A 16,088-nucleotide genomic window follows, 5' to 3' on the forward strand; every position below is an offset into this window, starting at 1 on the left:
GCTATAGTGGGGTCTAAGGCGAAACGTTTTCCCCTTGGATTACTAATGAGTGTACATAATGTGAAAGTATGGCTGACAATGGTGGGAACAGTCAGCATTTAACTCATTTTGTTCCTTTGTGTTGTCCATTTAACCAGTGATTGCCCACAGGTGACCTGTTGTCTTATGGTGCAGACATGCCCCTTTAAGCCCAGTGACCACCACAATCCTACACCCAGGTTTCACCATTTGTAGGTGACTCGCTGTATCTAGGGGGATGCAAAGTGAGCATCAGATTTCATGACATTACCCAAAAGTGACTCATTTCTAGACCCACCAAAAGTGATTCAGCCGCTGTCAGCCGAGCACAAGGCCTCCTCTAGAGCTGCTCTCTAGCCATGGGGAACACGGCTACTCTCACGTAGTGTGTGATAGGGAGCAGGCGATCTGGAAAACGGGAGCCAGAGCAGAAACTGAGGAACCGACTGCTCAGTGATGCCACCAAAGCTGGTGGCTTGTAACATGGCCTTCAAGTCACCTAAACGCCCTGATCTGGTGCCTCATACGGAGCAATCACAGAAAGCTGTGAATTCGCCCTATGTGTATGTTCAGATTTTTCATTCGGATATTCAAAAAATATCCCACCTGCCCCCCTCAGAACTGACGGGCCCACCTGCCCCCTCAGGACTGACGAGCCCACCTGACCCCCTCAGGACTGATGAGCCCACCTGCCCCCTCAGGACTGATGAGCCCACCTGCCCCCTCAGGACTGACGAGCCCACCTGCCCCCTCAGGACTGATGAGCCCACCTGACCCCCTCAGGACTGATGAGCCCACCTGCCCCCTCAGGACTGATGAGCCCACCTGCCCCCTCAGGACTGATGAGCCCACCTGCCCCCTCAGGACTGACGAGCCCACCAGCCCCCTTCAGGACTGATGAGCCCACCAGCCCCCTTCAGGACTGATAGGCCCACCAGCCCCCCTCAGAACTGACGAGCCCACCTGCCCCCTCAGGACTGACGAGCCCACCTGCCCCCTCAGGACTGACGAGCCCACCTGCCCCCTCAGGACTGATGAGCCCACCTGACCCCCTCAGGACTGACGAGCCCACCTGCCCCCTCAGGACTGACGAGCCCACCTGCCCCCTCAGGACTGACGAGCCCACCTGCCCCCTCAGGACTGATGAGCCCACCTGCCCCCTCAGGACTGATGAGCCCACCAGCCCCCCTCAGGACTGATAGGCCCACCAGCCCCCCTCAGAACTGACGAGCCCACCTGCCCCCTCAGGACTGATGAGCCCACCTGCCCCCTCAGGACTGACGAGCCCACCTGCCCCCTCAGGACTGACGAGCCCACCTGCCCCCTCAGGACTGATGAGCCCACCTGACCCCCCTCAGGACTGACGAGCCCACCTGACCCCCTCAGGACTGACGAGCCCACCTGACCCCCTCAGGACTGACGAGCCCACCTGACCCCCTCAGGACTGACGAGCCCACCTGACCCCCTCAGGACTGACGGGCCCACCTGCCCCCTCAGGACTGACGAGCCCACCTGACCCTCTCAGGACTGACGAGCCCACCTGCCCCCTCAGGACTGATGAGCCCACCTGCCCCCTCAGGACTGATGAGCCCACCTGCCCCCTCAGGATTGACGAGCCCACCTGCCCCCTCAGGACTGACGAGCCCACCTGACCCCCTCAGGACTGACGAGCCCACCTAACACCCTCAGGACTGACGAGCCCACCTGCCCCCTCAGGACTGACGAGCCCACCTGACACCCTCAGGACTGACGAGCCCACCTGCCCCCTCAGGACTGATGAGCCCACCTGCCCCCTCAGGACTGATGAGCCCACCTGACCCCCTCAGGACTGACAAGCCCACTTGCCCCCCTCAGGACTGACAAGCCCACTTGCCCCCCTCAGGACTGACAAGCCCACTTGCCCCCCTCAGGACTGACAAGCCCACTTGCCCCCCTCAGGACTGACCGGCCCACCTGCATCCCTCAGTACTGACCGGCCCCCCTCAGGACTGACGGGCCACACCGGCCCCCCTCAGGACTGACGGGCCCAGGCCCACCTTTATTTGGAGGGAGACCTCAGTAGTGGGAACAGTTGCGGGGAGACCTCATCAGCGGGCACAATTACTTTTGGGGAGACACCAGCAGCAGGCACGCTTGTGGGGAGCCCTCAATAGCGGGCATGCTTGTGGAGAGGTCTCAGTAGCTGGCACGCTTTGTTGTGGAGAGACCTCAGTAGTGGTCACACTTGTGAGGAGACCTTGACAGTGGGCACGTTTACTTGTGGGAAGACTTCAGTAGCGGGCATGATTAGTTGTGGGGACATCCCAGTAATGGGCACTCTCACTTGTGGGGAGGCCATGACAGTGGGCACTTGTGGAGAGACTTAGTGGGCACACTTACTTGTGGGTGAGCCTCGGCAGATCTAATAGATGTCCATGTATCTGGACACTGCATATCAGCAGAGCGAGGGGAATACACAGGTGTTCAGCCCAATATTCAGATGATGACCTTTACGTGGAGTTGAGCCGTTCTTTTTAGGGCAGTGGGTCCCCAAATACACAAGGGGCACAAACGTCATCTGACATGAAGAAATAGTATAACAAATGTGACCTGTGCAGAACCAGGGGGCAAAATAGTGATTAACATATCTATTTCCCGTCAAAAAGAGGAGATGGTTTAATTGTCCATGTGCAGTGACATTGCTGTGTGCGGTATACCTGGATGATGGCAGCAATGCTTTTCTGTCCTAACACAATGTCCACTGTGATCTGATTGTGAATTGTCCCTGTACTATCACGTCAGTGACGGGATAATGCACACAGTACGTATAGTCACTGACATTACTGTGTGCATTACCCCTGAGCTGTGATATCACGGTGTTATCATCTGTCTGTGTGCATTATCCCTGCTCTGTGACATTGTATTATTCCTGACATTACTGTGTGCATTACCCCTGAGCTGTGATATCACAGTGTTATCATCTGTCTGTGTGACATTGTATTATTCCTGACATTACTGTGTGCATTACACCTATGATATTGCTGTGTGCATATGACCCCTGCACTGTGACAGGACCCCCACCCATCAGGTGCCATTTGTAATACCACTTCCTTCTGCAGCAGACCGGCACTGACCCCCGGCACTGACTGTAACTTGCACTTCTCTGTGCCATTATCATGGATGTACCCAGGTGAGAGAATGGAAATAGTCTATAACAGTAGTACCCTGCTGGCACCGTCCCCTGCTTTTCCCCCTGCTTTGCCCCCTGCACCGTCCCCTGCTTTGCCCCCTGCACCGTCTCCAGCTTTGCCCCCTGCACCGTCCCCAGCTTTGCCCCCTGCACAGTCCCCAGCTTTGCCCCCTGCACCGTCCCCAGCTTTGCCCCCTGCACCGTCCCCAGCTTTGCTCCCTACACCGTCCCCAGCTTTGCCCCCTGCACCGTCCCCAGCTTTGCCCCCTGCACCGTCCCGTCCCCAGCTTTGCTCCCTAGACCGTTCCCAGCTTTGCCCCCTGCACCATCCCCAGCTTTGCCCCCTGCACCGTCCCCAGCTTTGCCCCCTGCACTGTCCCCAACTTTGCCCCCTGCTCCGTCCCCTGCTTTGCCCCCTGCACTGTCCCCAACTTTACTCCCTGCTCCGTCCCCAGCTTTGCCCCCTGCACTGTCCCCAGCTTTGCTCCCTGCTCCGTCCCCTGCTTTGCTCCCTACACTGTCCCCAGCTTTGCTCCCTGCACCGTCCCCAGCTTTGCCCCCTGCACCGTCCCCAGCTTTGCTCCATACACCGTCCCCAGCTTTGCTCCCTACACCGTCCCCAGCTTTGCGCCCTACACCGTCTCCAGCTTTGCTCCCTGCACCGTCCCCAGCTTTGCTCTCTGCACCGTCCCCAGCTTTGCTCCCTGCACCGTCCCTTGCTTTGCCCCCTGCACCGTCCCCAGCTTTGCCCCCTGCACTGTCCCCAGCTTTGCCCCCTGCACCGTCCCCAGCTTTGCCCCCTGCACCGTCCCCAGCTTTGCTCCCTGCACCGTCCCCAGCTTTGCTCCCTACACCGTCCCCAGCTTTGCTCCATACACTGTCCCCAGCTTTGCTCCCTGCACCATCCCCAGCTTTGCTCCCTACACCGTCCCCAGCTTTGCTCCCTACACCGTCCCCAGCTTTGCTCCATACACTGTCCCCAGCTTTGCTCCCTACACCCTCCCCAGCTTTGTTCCCTGCACCGTCCCCAGCTTTGCTCCCTGCACCATCCCTTGCTTTGCCCCCTGCACCGTCCCCAGCTTTGCTCCCTACACCGTCCCCAGCTTTGCTCCCTGCACCGTCCCCAGCTTTGCTCCCTGCACCGTCCCCAGCTTTGCTCCCTACACCGTCCCCAGCTTTGCTCCCTGCACCGTCCCCAGCTTTGCTCCATACACCGTCCCCAGCTTTGCTCCCTACACCGTCCCCAGCTTTGCTCCCTGCACTTTCCCCTGCTTTGCCCCCTGCACCTTCCCCTGCCTTGCCCCCTTCACCGTCCCCAGATTTTCTCTCTGCACCGTCCCCTTTCTGTTTTCTTTCCCAGCTGTGCCCCTGTCCCCTGTACCATTCCATCTCCCTCCCGGCTGTACAACCATCTCCAGCACTGTTCTCCGCCCGCTCCTGACTTTACCCCCATCCCCTGCACCGCTCCCTGCACAGTACCCTGCTTTGCTCCCTGCTTTGTTTCCTGCACCGTCCCCTGCTTTGCCCCCTGCACTGTCCCCAGCTTTGCTCCCTACACCGTCCCCAGCTTTGCTCCCTGCACCGTCCCCAGCTTTGCTCCCTGCACCGTCCCCAGCTTTGCCCCCTGCACCGTCCCCAGCTTTGCCCCCTGCACCGTCCCCAGCTTTGCTCCCTGCACCGTCCCCAGCTTTGCCCCCTTCACCGTCCCCAGCTTTGCCCCCTGCACCGTCCCCAGCTTTGCCCCCTGCACCGTCCCCAGCTTTGCCCCCTGCACCGTCCCCAGCTTTGCCCCCTGCACCGTCCCCAGCTTTGCCCCCTGCACCGTCCCCAGCTTTGCCCCCTGCACCGTCCCCAGCTTTTCCCCCTACACCGTTCCCAGCTTTGCCCCCTGCACCGTCCCCAGCTTTGCCCCCTGCACCGTCCCCTGCTTTGCCCCCTGCACCCCGTCCCTTGCTTTGCCCCCTGCACCCCGTCCCTTGCTTTGCCCCCTGCACCCCGTCCCTTGCTTTGCCCCCTGCACCCCGTCCCTTGCTTTTTCCCCCTGCACCCCGTCCCTTGCTTTGCCCCCTGCACCCCGTCCCTTGCTTTGCCCCCTGCACCGTCCCTTGCTTTGCCCCCTGCACCGTCCCTTGCTTTGCCCCCTGCACCGTCCCTTGCTTTGCCCCCTGCACCGTTCCCTGCTTTGCTTCCTGCACCGTCCCTTGCTTTGCCCCCTGCACCGTCCCTTGCTTTGCCCCCTGCACCGTTCCCTGCTTTGCTTCCTGCACCGTCCCTTGCTTTGCCCCCTGCACCGTCCCTTGCTTTGCCCCGTGCACCGTCCTTTGCTTTGCCCCCTGCACCGTCCTTTGCTTTGCCCCCTGCACCGTCCCTTGCTTTGCCCCCTGCACCGTCCCTTGCTTTGCCCCCTGCACCGTCCCTTGCTTTGCCCCCTGCACCGTCCCTTGCTTTGCCCCCTGCACCGTCCCTTGCTTTGCCCCCTGCACCGTCCCTTGCTTTGCCCCCTGCACCGTCCCTTGCCTTGCCCCCTGCACCGTCCCTTGCTTTGCCCCCTGCACCGTCCCTTGCTTTGCCCCCTACACCATTCCCTGCTTTGCCCCCTGCACCGTCCCTTGCTTTGCCCCCTGCACCGTCCCTTGCTTTGCCCCCTGCATCCCGTCCCTTGCTTTGCCCCCTGCACCGTCCCTTGCTTTGCCCCCTGCACCGTCCCTTGCTTTGCCCCTGCACCGTCCCTTGCTTTGCCCCCTGCACCGTTCCCTGCTTTGCTTCCTGCACCGTCCCCTGCTTTGCCCCCTGCACCGTCCCCTGCTTTGCCCCCTGCACCGTCCCCTGCTTTGCCCCCTGCACCCCGTCCCCTGCTTTGCCCCCTGCACCCCGTCCCTTGCTTTGCCCCCTGCACCCCGTCCCTTGCTTTGCCCCCTGCACCCCGTCCCTTGCTTTGCCCCTGCACCGTCCCTTGCTTTGCCCCCTGCACCGTCCCCTGCTTTGCCCCCTGCACCCTGTCCCTTGCTTTGCCCCCTGCACCCCGTCCCTTGCTTTGCCCCCTGCACCACGTCCTTTGCTTTGCCCCCTGCACCCCGTCCCTTGCTTTTCCCCCTGCACCCCGTCCCTTGCTTTGCCCCCTGCACCCCGTCCCTTGCTTTTGCCCCCTGCACCCCGTCCCTTGCTTTTGCCCCCTGCACCCCGTCCCTTGCTTTGCCCCCTGCACCCGTCCCTTGCTTTGCCCCCTGCACCCCGTCCCTTGCTTTGCGCCCTGCACCTCGTCCCTTGCTTTGCCCACTACACCTCGTCCCTTGCTTTGCCCCCTGCACCGTCCCTTGCTTTGCCCCCTGCACCGTCCCTTGCTTTGCCCCCTGCACCGTTCCTTGCTTTGCCCCCTGCACCGTTCCTTGCTTTGCCCCCTGCACCGTCCCTTGCTTTGCCCCCTGCACCGTTCCTTGCTTTGCCCCCTGCACCGTCCCTTGCTTTGCCCCCTGCACTGTCCCCTGCTTTGCCCTCTGCACTGTTCCCTGCTTTGCTCCCTGCACCGTCCCCAGCTTTGCTCTGTGCACCGTCTCCATCTCCATGCAACGTCCCAAGCTCCGAATTCTGCACGTCCCCAGTTGTACCCCCATCTCCTGCACCATTTCCTCCCCCCACCCAGTTGTGACCCCATTCCCTCCCCCTTCCGGCTGTGCCCCCGTTTCCTGCACTGCTCGCTCCCCCCTCCTGGCTGTGCCCCCGTCCCCTGCTCGTCCCTTCCTCCCTCCAGGCTATACCCCCGTCCCCTGCACGTTCATTCCCCCCTCCAGGCTGTACCCCTATCCCCTGCGCGGTTTCTCCCCCCCTGACGGCTGTACCCTCATCCCCTGCATAGTTCCCTGCACCATTCCCTCCCCACTCCCAGCTGTGCCCCCCTCCTCTGCATAGTTTCTTCCCCCTCCCGGCTGTGCCCCCATACCCTCCACAGTTTCTCTTCTCTCCTCCTGGCTGTGCTCCCATCCTTTACCCGGTTTCTCCCCCCCTCTTGGCTGTGCACCCCTCCCCTGCACCGTTCCATTCCCCTTCCAGGCTGTACCCCCGTCCCCTCCCCCCCTCCCAGCTGTGCCTGGTCCTCTGCACCGTTCCCTTCCCCCTCCCGGCTGTGCCCCCTCCTCTTCCTAGATTCTTCCCCCTCCCAGCTGTCCCCCCCGTCCCCTGCACCGCTCCCTCACTCCCTCCCGGCTGTGCCCCCCTCCTCTGCATGGTTTCTTCCCCCTCTTGGCTGTGCCCCCCTCCCCTGCACCATTCCCTCCCCTTCCGGGCTGCACCGTTGCCTCCTCCCCTCCCAGCTGTACCCCCCTCCCCTGCCCAGTTTCTCCCCCCCCCCCCTCTCGGCTGTCCCCCGTCCTCTGTACCGTTCCCTCTTCCCACCTGGCTGTGTCCCCCTCCTCTGCCCGGTTTCTTCCCCCTCCCACTGCCCGGTTTCTCTCTCCCTGACAGCTGTCTTCCGTCCCCTCCTCCCTCCTGGCTGTGTCCCCCTCCCCTGTCCGGTTTCTCCCCCCTCTCCCGGCTGTGCCCCCCTCCTCTGCCCGGTTTCTCTCCCCTATGACAGCTGTCCCCCGTTCCCTCCTGGCTGTGTCCCCCTCCTCTGCCCGGTTTTTCTCCCCCCTCCCCTGCACCGTTCCCTCTCCCCTCCTGGCTGTGCCCCCCTTTTCTGCCCGGTTTCTCTCCCCTCTCCCGGCTGTGCCCCCTCCTCTGCCTGGTTTCTCCCCCCTCTTGCGGCTGTGCCCCCCTTTTCTGCCCTGTTTCTCTCCCGGCTGTGCCCCCCCTCTTCTACCCGGTTTCTCTTCCCCCTCCCGGCTGTGCCCCCCTCTTCTGCCCGGTTTCTCTCCCCCTCCCGGCTGTGCCCCCCTCTTCTACCTGGTTTTTCCCCCCCTCTCCCGGCTGTGCCCCCCTCTTCTGCACTGTTCCCTCCCCCCTCCTGGCTGTGCCCCCCTCCTCTGCCCGGTTTCTCCCCCCTCCTGGCTGTGCCCCCCTCCTCTGTCCGGTTTCTCCCCCCTCCTCTGCCCGGTTTCTCCCCACTCCAGGCTGTGCCCCCCTCCTCTTCTGCCCGGTTTCTCCCCCCTTCTCTGCTCGGTTTCTCTCCCCTCCTGGCTGTGCCCCCCTCCTCTGTCCGGTTTCTCCCCCCTCCTGGCTATGCCTCCCTTCTCTGTTCGGTTTCTCCCCCCTCCTGGCTGTGCCCCCCTCCTCTGCCCGGTTTCTCCCCCCTCCTGGCTGTGCCCCCCTCCTCTGCCCGGTCTCTCCCTCCTCCTCTGCCCGGTCTCTCCCCCCTCCTCTGCCCGGTCTCCCCCCTCCTCTGCCCGGTCTCGGCTGTCCCCCGTCTCCTGCCCCGCTCTCTGCTCCGCTGGCTTCTTCTCTCTCCCGGCACCGAGCGCAGCTCCAGCATTTGAATGGCACCGAGTCCCCGCCTTCACGCCATTGGCTGTCGGTTGTGTCGGGGGGCGTGTATCCGCTGTCAGTCGTGTGAATGCGCGCCGCTGATTGGCCGCTGCGGGCTGGGGCGGGAGCAGGCTGCTGGTATATAAGTGTCTCGGAGCCGGGGAGCAGCACAGCTCTGAGCTTGGCAGGGCAGAGGGGCGGAGAGGCGGTGCACAGAGTCCTGCGAGCCCCGCGGCTGCCGCGGGCGTCCCCGTCCAGCATGGAGTGCGCCCTGGACGCGCAGAGCCTGATCAGCCTGTCCCTGCGGAAGATCCACAGCTCCCGCACCCAGAGAGGCGGCATCAAGCTGCACAAGAACCTGCTGGTGTCCTACGTCCTGCGCAACGCGCGGCAGCTCTACCTGAGCGAGCGCTACGCGGAGCTGTACCGGCGGCAGCAGCCCTTCCCGCCGCAGCCCATGGAGTGCGCCCCGGAGGAGATCCCGGAGCTCAGCCCCCTGCAGATCCCGGAGGAGGAGGACGAGATGCAGCAGCTGCCCCGGATACAGCCCGACATGCTGGAGCCCGTGGAGGAGCCGCTGGAGCTGCCGCCGTGCGCCCTGGCACCGCACCCCAGCAAGGACTTTTACCCCCGGAGCTGCTGCTCGGAACAAGCCGCCGTCACCCACTGCAGCCAGACCACGGTGCTGGACCTGGACACTCACGTTGTGACCACCGTGGAGAACGGCTACCTGCACCAGGACTGCTGCGCCTCGCAGTGCCCGTGCCATGGCGCACCCTGCCCTGCGCTCCCGCCGGCGGCTCCCAAGCGCAAGTACCCCCCGGTGGGGTACAGCTACAGCGCCCAGGGGGAGGACGACGAGCTGGACCCCCACTTTGTGCCCTGCAAGAGGGGCAGATACGAGGACTTCTGCCCACAGCTGCCGCCGCCGGAGCCCACGGACTCCTCCAACATCTCCAACCTGATCTCTATCTTTGGCTCCGGCTTCTCGGGACTGATGAGCAGACAAGCCGAGCCCGAGCAGAGTCTGAACGGGCACTTATGTGGCAAACAGGCGCTGGCCAGCCTGGGGGCATGGACTAGAGCCATCGTGGCATTCTAGCAGATGGATTGCAAGCTCTTGGGGCAAGGCTGGGGAGGGGGGGGCGCCTGTATAGTGAGGATGTTTTCTAGAACCTGTACAGACCAGACTTTATTTTTACATAAACAGAGAAGCACCTATTTAATTGCGTTATTTTTCCTCCCTCTCTCATGTTCTCATTTGTGGGCACAGGCTGCAGATCTAAGGAGGCTCCTCAGCACAAGTTGAGGAGGAACTTCTCCCATGGTGGTGGGGTTCCTCTCCCATGGTGCTGGGGTCCCTCTCCCATGGTGGTGGGGTCCCTCTCCCATGGTGGTGGGGTTCCTCTCCCATGGTGCTGGGGTCCCTCTCCCATGGTGCTGGGGTTCCTCTCCCATGGTGGTGGGGTCCCTCTCCCATGGTGGTGGGGTCCCTCTCCCATGGTGGTGGGGTCCCTCTCCCATGGTGGTGGGGTCCCTCTCCCATAGTGCTGGGGTTCCTCTCCCATGGTGGTGGGGTCCCTCTCCCATGGTGCTGGGGTCCCTCTCCCATGGTGCTGGGGTCCCTCTCCCATGGTGCTGGGGTCCCTCTCCCATGGTGCTGGGGTCCCTCTCCCATGGTGCTGGGGTCCCTCTCCCATGGTGGTGGGGTCCCTCTCCCATGGTGGTGGGGTCCCTCTCCCATGGTGGTGGGGTCCCTCTCCCATGGTGGTGGGGTCCCTCTCCCATGGTGGTGGGGTCCCTCTCCCATGGTGGTGGGGTCCCTCTCCCATGGTGGTGGGGTCCCTCTCCCATGGTGGTGGGGTCCCTCTCCCATGGTGGTGGGGTCCCTCTCCCATGGTGCTGGGGTTCCTCTCCCATGGTGCTGGGGTCCCTCTCCCATGGTGGTGGGGTCCCTCTCCCATGGTGGTGGGGTTCCTCTCCCATGGTGGTGGGGTCCCTCTCCCATGGTGGTGGGGTTCCTCTCCCATGGTGGTGGGGTTCCTCTCCCATGGTGGTGGGGTTCCTCTCCCATGGTGGTGGGGTTCCTCTCCCATGGTGGTGGGGTTCCTCTCCCATGGTGCTGGGGTCCCTCTCCCATGGTGCTGGGGTCCCTCTCCCATGGTGGTGGGGTTCCTCTCCCATGGTGCTGGGGTTCCTCTCCCATGGTGCTGGGGTTCCTCTCCCATGGTGCTGGGGGTCCAGGACAAGGGTCAAATCCCCCCCACATTGTGTTTCCCTGGCTTATTCTTCCTACAATGTGGACCATGAGAAGGTCCTGGAGGAACAATAAACCAGATCCTCTCGCAAGAGTTGGGGAAGCAATTCTCCTATGATGGTGGGTTCCTCACCTGGTTTGATGGTGGTGCAGGACAAGGGTCAAATCCCCCCTTCATTCTAACCTACCCATTGTATCTCCGCACTTATGAGACGACCCCCTGGCTTATTCTTCCTACAGTGTGGACCATGAGAAGGTCCTGGAGGAACAACAAATCAGGTCCTTTTGCACAAGTTAGGGAGGTACTTCTCCCATGATGGTGGGTTCCACACCCATGACAGAGAGTTCCTCACCTGGTGTGGTGGTGGTGCAGCACAAGGGTCAAATCCCCCCCATTGTATCTTTGCACTTATGAGATGACCCCTGGCTTATTCTTCCTACAATGTGGACCTGGAGGAATAATAAACCAGGTCCTCTCGCACAAGTTGGGGAGGAACTTCTCCCATGATGGTGGGTTCCTCACCTGGTTTGGTGGTGGTGCTCCTTAAGGGTCAAATCCCACCCCCCCTCATACCAACATCGCCCCCCTATTGTATCTGCACTTATGAGATGACCCCTGGTTTATTCTTCCTACAATGTGGACCTGGAGGAACAATAAACCAGGTCCTCATCTTCTCCAGTCTTTGTCAAGTTTTGAGGTTCAACATTGTAACTTTTTGTTCTGTCAATCATGATATTTGGGGTCTGTTTCAAAATCTTTATAGATCCCCAAAATCCATGAGTCTTTAATGATGACCTGTCACCTTATGATAACACTAAATTCCATGTGAAGCCGCATCTCCCCCCTCTCCCCTCCTGTCTTTCTTCAGCCTTCAACTGACTTCATGAAACCAGCATAGTTTGATCATGCGACCTGTCCATTATTATTATTTTCTTATATTTTGTTTTTACTTTGGCATTTAATCCTTTTGTTGTAAAAAGGTGGTTTAGGATGACGCGCCTGCCGTGCCAACATTCACTTACAAGCACTATGTGTATCAGATCTAACGTTTTTGGGGTTTTTTTGCAAAAAAAGTTTTTATTTTTGTGTTCCAATGACCTGTATTTTGTGTATATTGAACTGTATATCACCGGGTAAAACTGTTCAGATTTATTTGTTTAAATTTATAATCTTAAATAAAAAAAAAAATATTCAAAAGTTTTGACTTTGTTCTTTTTTGGGGTAGGGAACATATATAGGGGGCATTTAAAGGGACTGAATGAACCTCTATCCAATGGGCACCATAGCCCTACTACACCCCCTTCCCATATTGTGCCTCTACTGTCCCCAAACCCTTGTCTTTGCCTCTCATTAAAACAAGGGGTGCAGCCGACCCATCCTAGACCTCCTCCCTTTTAATCCAGAGCCCCCAACTCCAACCCCTATGGTATATACTCCCTCCGTTCTGCTTGAACATATTCTCTGTTATCAGCCAATGGAGACTAATTAGGCTCTTGGGTACTGATTCTTTGTATAGACTTCTTAAAGCAAAGCTCCCTGGGAATTTGTATATAAAATATAAGAATCAACTGCTGGGAGTTGTAGTTTTTGCACGGTTGGGGTGAGTGGGGGTTAATATTGGCGTGTAATACCTACAGATGCCCCTGGTGCCGGAGTCTTGACTGTGGGCACAGAGAAGATGTCAACTTGATAGAAGTACTAGGAGCCCAAAAAGTTCTTTATTTAAAGGGTTTCCACTAGTGATGAGTGGGCATTAGCATGCTTGGGTGCGCGTGATGAGTGGGCACTACCATGCTCTGGTGCTTATTATAAGTGGGCACTACCGTCCTTGTAATGAGTGGACACTACTCTGCCCGTGATGAGTGGTCACTACAATGCTCAGGTGCTCATGATGAGTGGGCTTTACCATGCTCGTGATGAGTGGGCACTGCCATGTTCGAGTACTCCTAATGAGTGGGCACTGCCATGTTCGGGTACTCCTAATGATGAGTGGGCACTGCTATATTCGGGTACTCCTAATGATGAGTGGGCACTGCCATGTTCGGGTACTCCTAATGATGAGTGGGCACTGCTATATTCGGGTACTCCTAATGATGAGTGGGCACTGCCATGTTCGGGTACTCCTAATGATGAGTGGGCACTACCATACTCGGGTGCTCATAATGATGAGTGGGCCCTGCCATATTCGGGTACTCCTAATGATGAGTGGGCCCTGCCATGTTCGGGTACTCCTAATGATGAGTGGGCACTACCATACTCGGGTGCTCATAATGATGAGTGGGCCCTGCCATATTCGGGTACTCCTAATGATGAGTGGGCACTGCCATGTTTGGGTACTCCTAATGATGAGTGGGCACTGCCATGTTTGGGTACTCCTAATGATGAGTGGGCACTACCATACTCGGGTGCTCATAATGAAGAGTGGGCACTACCATGTTTGGATCTCGTAATGAGCAGCTGAATGCGCGGATGGGCATGACTTGTGTGCCCGAGTATAATGGAAATCAATGGGAGACTCGCGTTTTCCGGAAGATCTTCCATTATACTCTGTGGCTTGAGTCGCGACCGTTTGAGCATCCAACTGCATGTTACAAGTTATGAGCATTGCAGTGCCCGCTCATCATTAGGAGACCCGAGCATGGTAGTGCCCACTCATCACTACTCATTACGAGTATTCATGCATGGTAGTGCCCGCTCATCATTAGGAAACCCGAGCATGGTAGTGCCCACTCATCGTTACTTGTTACGAGTACTCGTGCATAATATTGCCTGCTCATCATTAGTAGTACATGGTAGTGCCCGCTCATCACTACTCATTACAAGTACCCGTGAATAGTAGTGCCCACTCATCAGTACTCATTATGAGTACCTGTGCATGGTAGTGCTCGCTCATCACTACTGATTACGAGTACCTGTGCATGGTAGTGCTCGCTCATCACTACTGATTACGAGTACCTGTGCATGGTAGTGCTCGCTCATCACTACTGATTACGAGTACCTGTGCATGGTAGTGCTCGCTCATCACTACTGATTACGAGTACCCGTGCATGGTAGTGCCCACTCATCACTACTGATTACGACTACCTGTGCATGGTAGTGCTCGCTCATCACTACTGATTACGAGTACCCGTGCATGGTAGTGCTCGCTCATCACTACTGATTACGAGTACCTGTGCATGGCAGTGCTCGCTCATCGCTACTGATTACGAGTACCCGTGCATGGTAGTGCCCACTCATCACTACTGATTACGACTACCTGTGCATGGCAGTGCTCGCTCATCACTACTGATTACGAGTACCCGTGCATGGTAGTGCTCACTCATCACTACTGATTACGAGTACCTGTGCATGGTAGTGCTCGCTCATCACTACTGATTACGAGTACCTGTGCATGGTAGTGCTCGCTCATCACTACTGATTACGAGTACCCGTGCATGGTAGTGCTCGCTCATCACTACTGATTACGAGTACCTGTGCATGGTAGTGCTCACTCATCATTACTGATTACGAGTACCTGTGCATGGTAGTGCCCACTCATCACTACTGATTACGAGTACCTGTGCATGGTAGTGCTCACTCATCACTACTGATTACGAGTACCTGTGCATGGTAGTGCTCGCTCATCACTACTGATTACGAGTACCCGTGCATGGTAGTGCTCGCTCATCATTACTGATTACGAGTACCTGTGCATGGTAGTGCTCACTCATCATTACTGATTACGAGTACCTGTGCATGGTAGTGCTCGCTCATCACTACTGATTACGAGTACCCGTGCATGGTAGTGCTCGCTCATCACTACTGATTACGAGTACCCGTGCATGGTAGTGCTCGCTCATCACTACTGATTACGAGTACCCGTGCATGGTAGTGCCCACTCATCACTACTGATTACGAGTACCTGTGCATGGTAGTGCTCGCTCATCACTACTGATTACGAGTACCCGTGCATGGTAGTGCTCGCTCATCACTACTGATTACGACTACCTGTGCATGGTAGTGCTCGCTCATCGCTACTGATTACGAGTACCCGTGCATGGTAGTGCTCGCTCATCACTACTGATTACGACTACCTGTGCATGGTAGTGCTCGCTCATCGCTACTGATTACGAGTACCCGTGCATGGTAGTGCTCACTCATCACTACTGATTACGAGTACCCGTGCATGGTAGTGCCCACTCATCACTACTGATTACGAGTACCTGTGCATGGTAGTGCTCGCTCATCGCTACTGATTACGAGTACCCGTGCATGGTAGTGCTCGCTCATCACTACTGATTACGACTACCTGTGCATGGTAGTGCTCGCTCATCGCTACTGATTACGAGTACCCGTGCATGGTAGTGCTCACTCATCACTACTGATTACGAGTACCCGTGCATGGTAGTGCCCACTCATCACTACTGATTACGAGTACCTGTGCATGGTAGTGCTCGCTCATCGCTACTGATTACGAGTATCTGTGCATGGTAGTGCTCGCTCATCACTACTGATTACGAGTACCCGTGCATGGTAGTGCCCACTCATCACTACTGATTACGAGTACCTGTGCATGGTAGTGCTCGCTCATCGCTACTGATTACGAGTACCCGTGCATGGTAGTGCTCGCTCATCACTACTGATTACGAGTATCTGTGCATGGTAGTGCTCGCTCATCACTACTGATTACGAGTACCTGTGCATGGTAGTGCTCGCTCATCGCTACTGATTACGAGTATCTGTGCATGGTAGTGCTCGCTCATCACTACTGATTACGAGTACCCGTGCATGGTAGTGCCCACTCATCACTACTGATTACGAGTACCCGTGCATGGTAGTGCTCGCTCATCACTACTGATTACGACTACCTGTGCATGGTAGTGCTCGCTCATCACTACTGATTACGAGTACCTGTGCATGGTAGTGCTCGCTCATCACTACTGATTACGAGTACCCGTGCATGGTAGTGCTCGCTCATCGCTACTGATTACGAGTATCTGTGCATGGTAGTGCTCGCTCATCACTACTGATTACGAGTACCTGTGCATGGTAGTGCCCACTCATCACTACTGATTACGAGTATCTGTGCATGGTAGTGCCCACTCATCACTACTGATTACGAGTACCTGTGCATGGTAGTGCTCGCTCATCGCTACTGATTACGAGTATCTGTGCATGGTAGTGCTCGCTCATCACTACTGATTACGAGTACCTGTGCATGGTAGTGCCCACTCATCACTACTGATTACGAGTACCTGTGCATGGTA

At 58.1% G+C, this 16,088-nt stretch overlaps 1 protein-coding gene across 1 annotated transcript; it reads left to right on the forward strand.

Annotated features, from left to right (window-relative positions):
- Positions 1-8,767: 8,767 nt before the first annotated feature.
- Positions 8,768-12,039, forward strand: IER5L (immediate early response 5 like). Its single transcript, XM_075324761.1, has one exon. The coding sequence runs from the start codon at positions 8,844-8,846 to the stop codon at positions 9,684-9,686; it is 843 nt and encodes a 280-aa protein (XP_075180876.1). The 5' UTR covers positions 8,768-8,843; the 3' UTR covers positions 9,687-12,039.
- The last annotated feature ends 4,049 nt before the right edge of the window (positions 12,040-16,088 follow it).

The sequence above is a fragment of the Anomaloglossus baeobatrachus genome, chromosome 9 (genome assembly GCF_048569485.1).
Source record: "Anomaloglossus baeobatrachus isolate aAnoBae1 chromosome 9, aAnoBae1.hap1, whole genome shotgun sequence".
Taxonomy (NCBI): domain Eukaryota; kingdom Metazoa; phylum Chordata; class Amphibia; order Anura; family Aromobatidae; genus Anomaloglossus; species Anomaloglossus baeobatrachus.

Excerpts from the sequence above, each read along its gene's own strand:
- IER5L (XM_075324761.1), top strand. The coding sequence starts at position 8,844 with ATGGAGTGCGCCCTGGACGCGCAGAGCCTGATCAGCCTGTCCCTGCGG.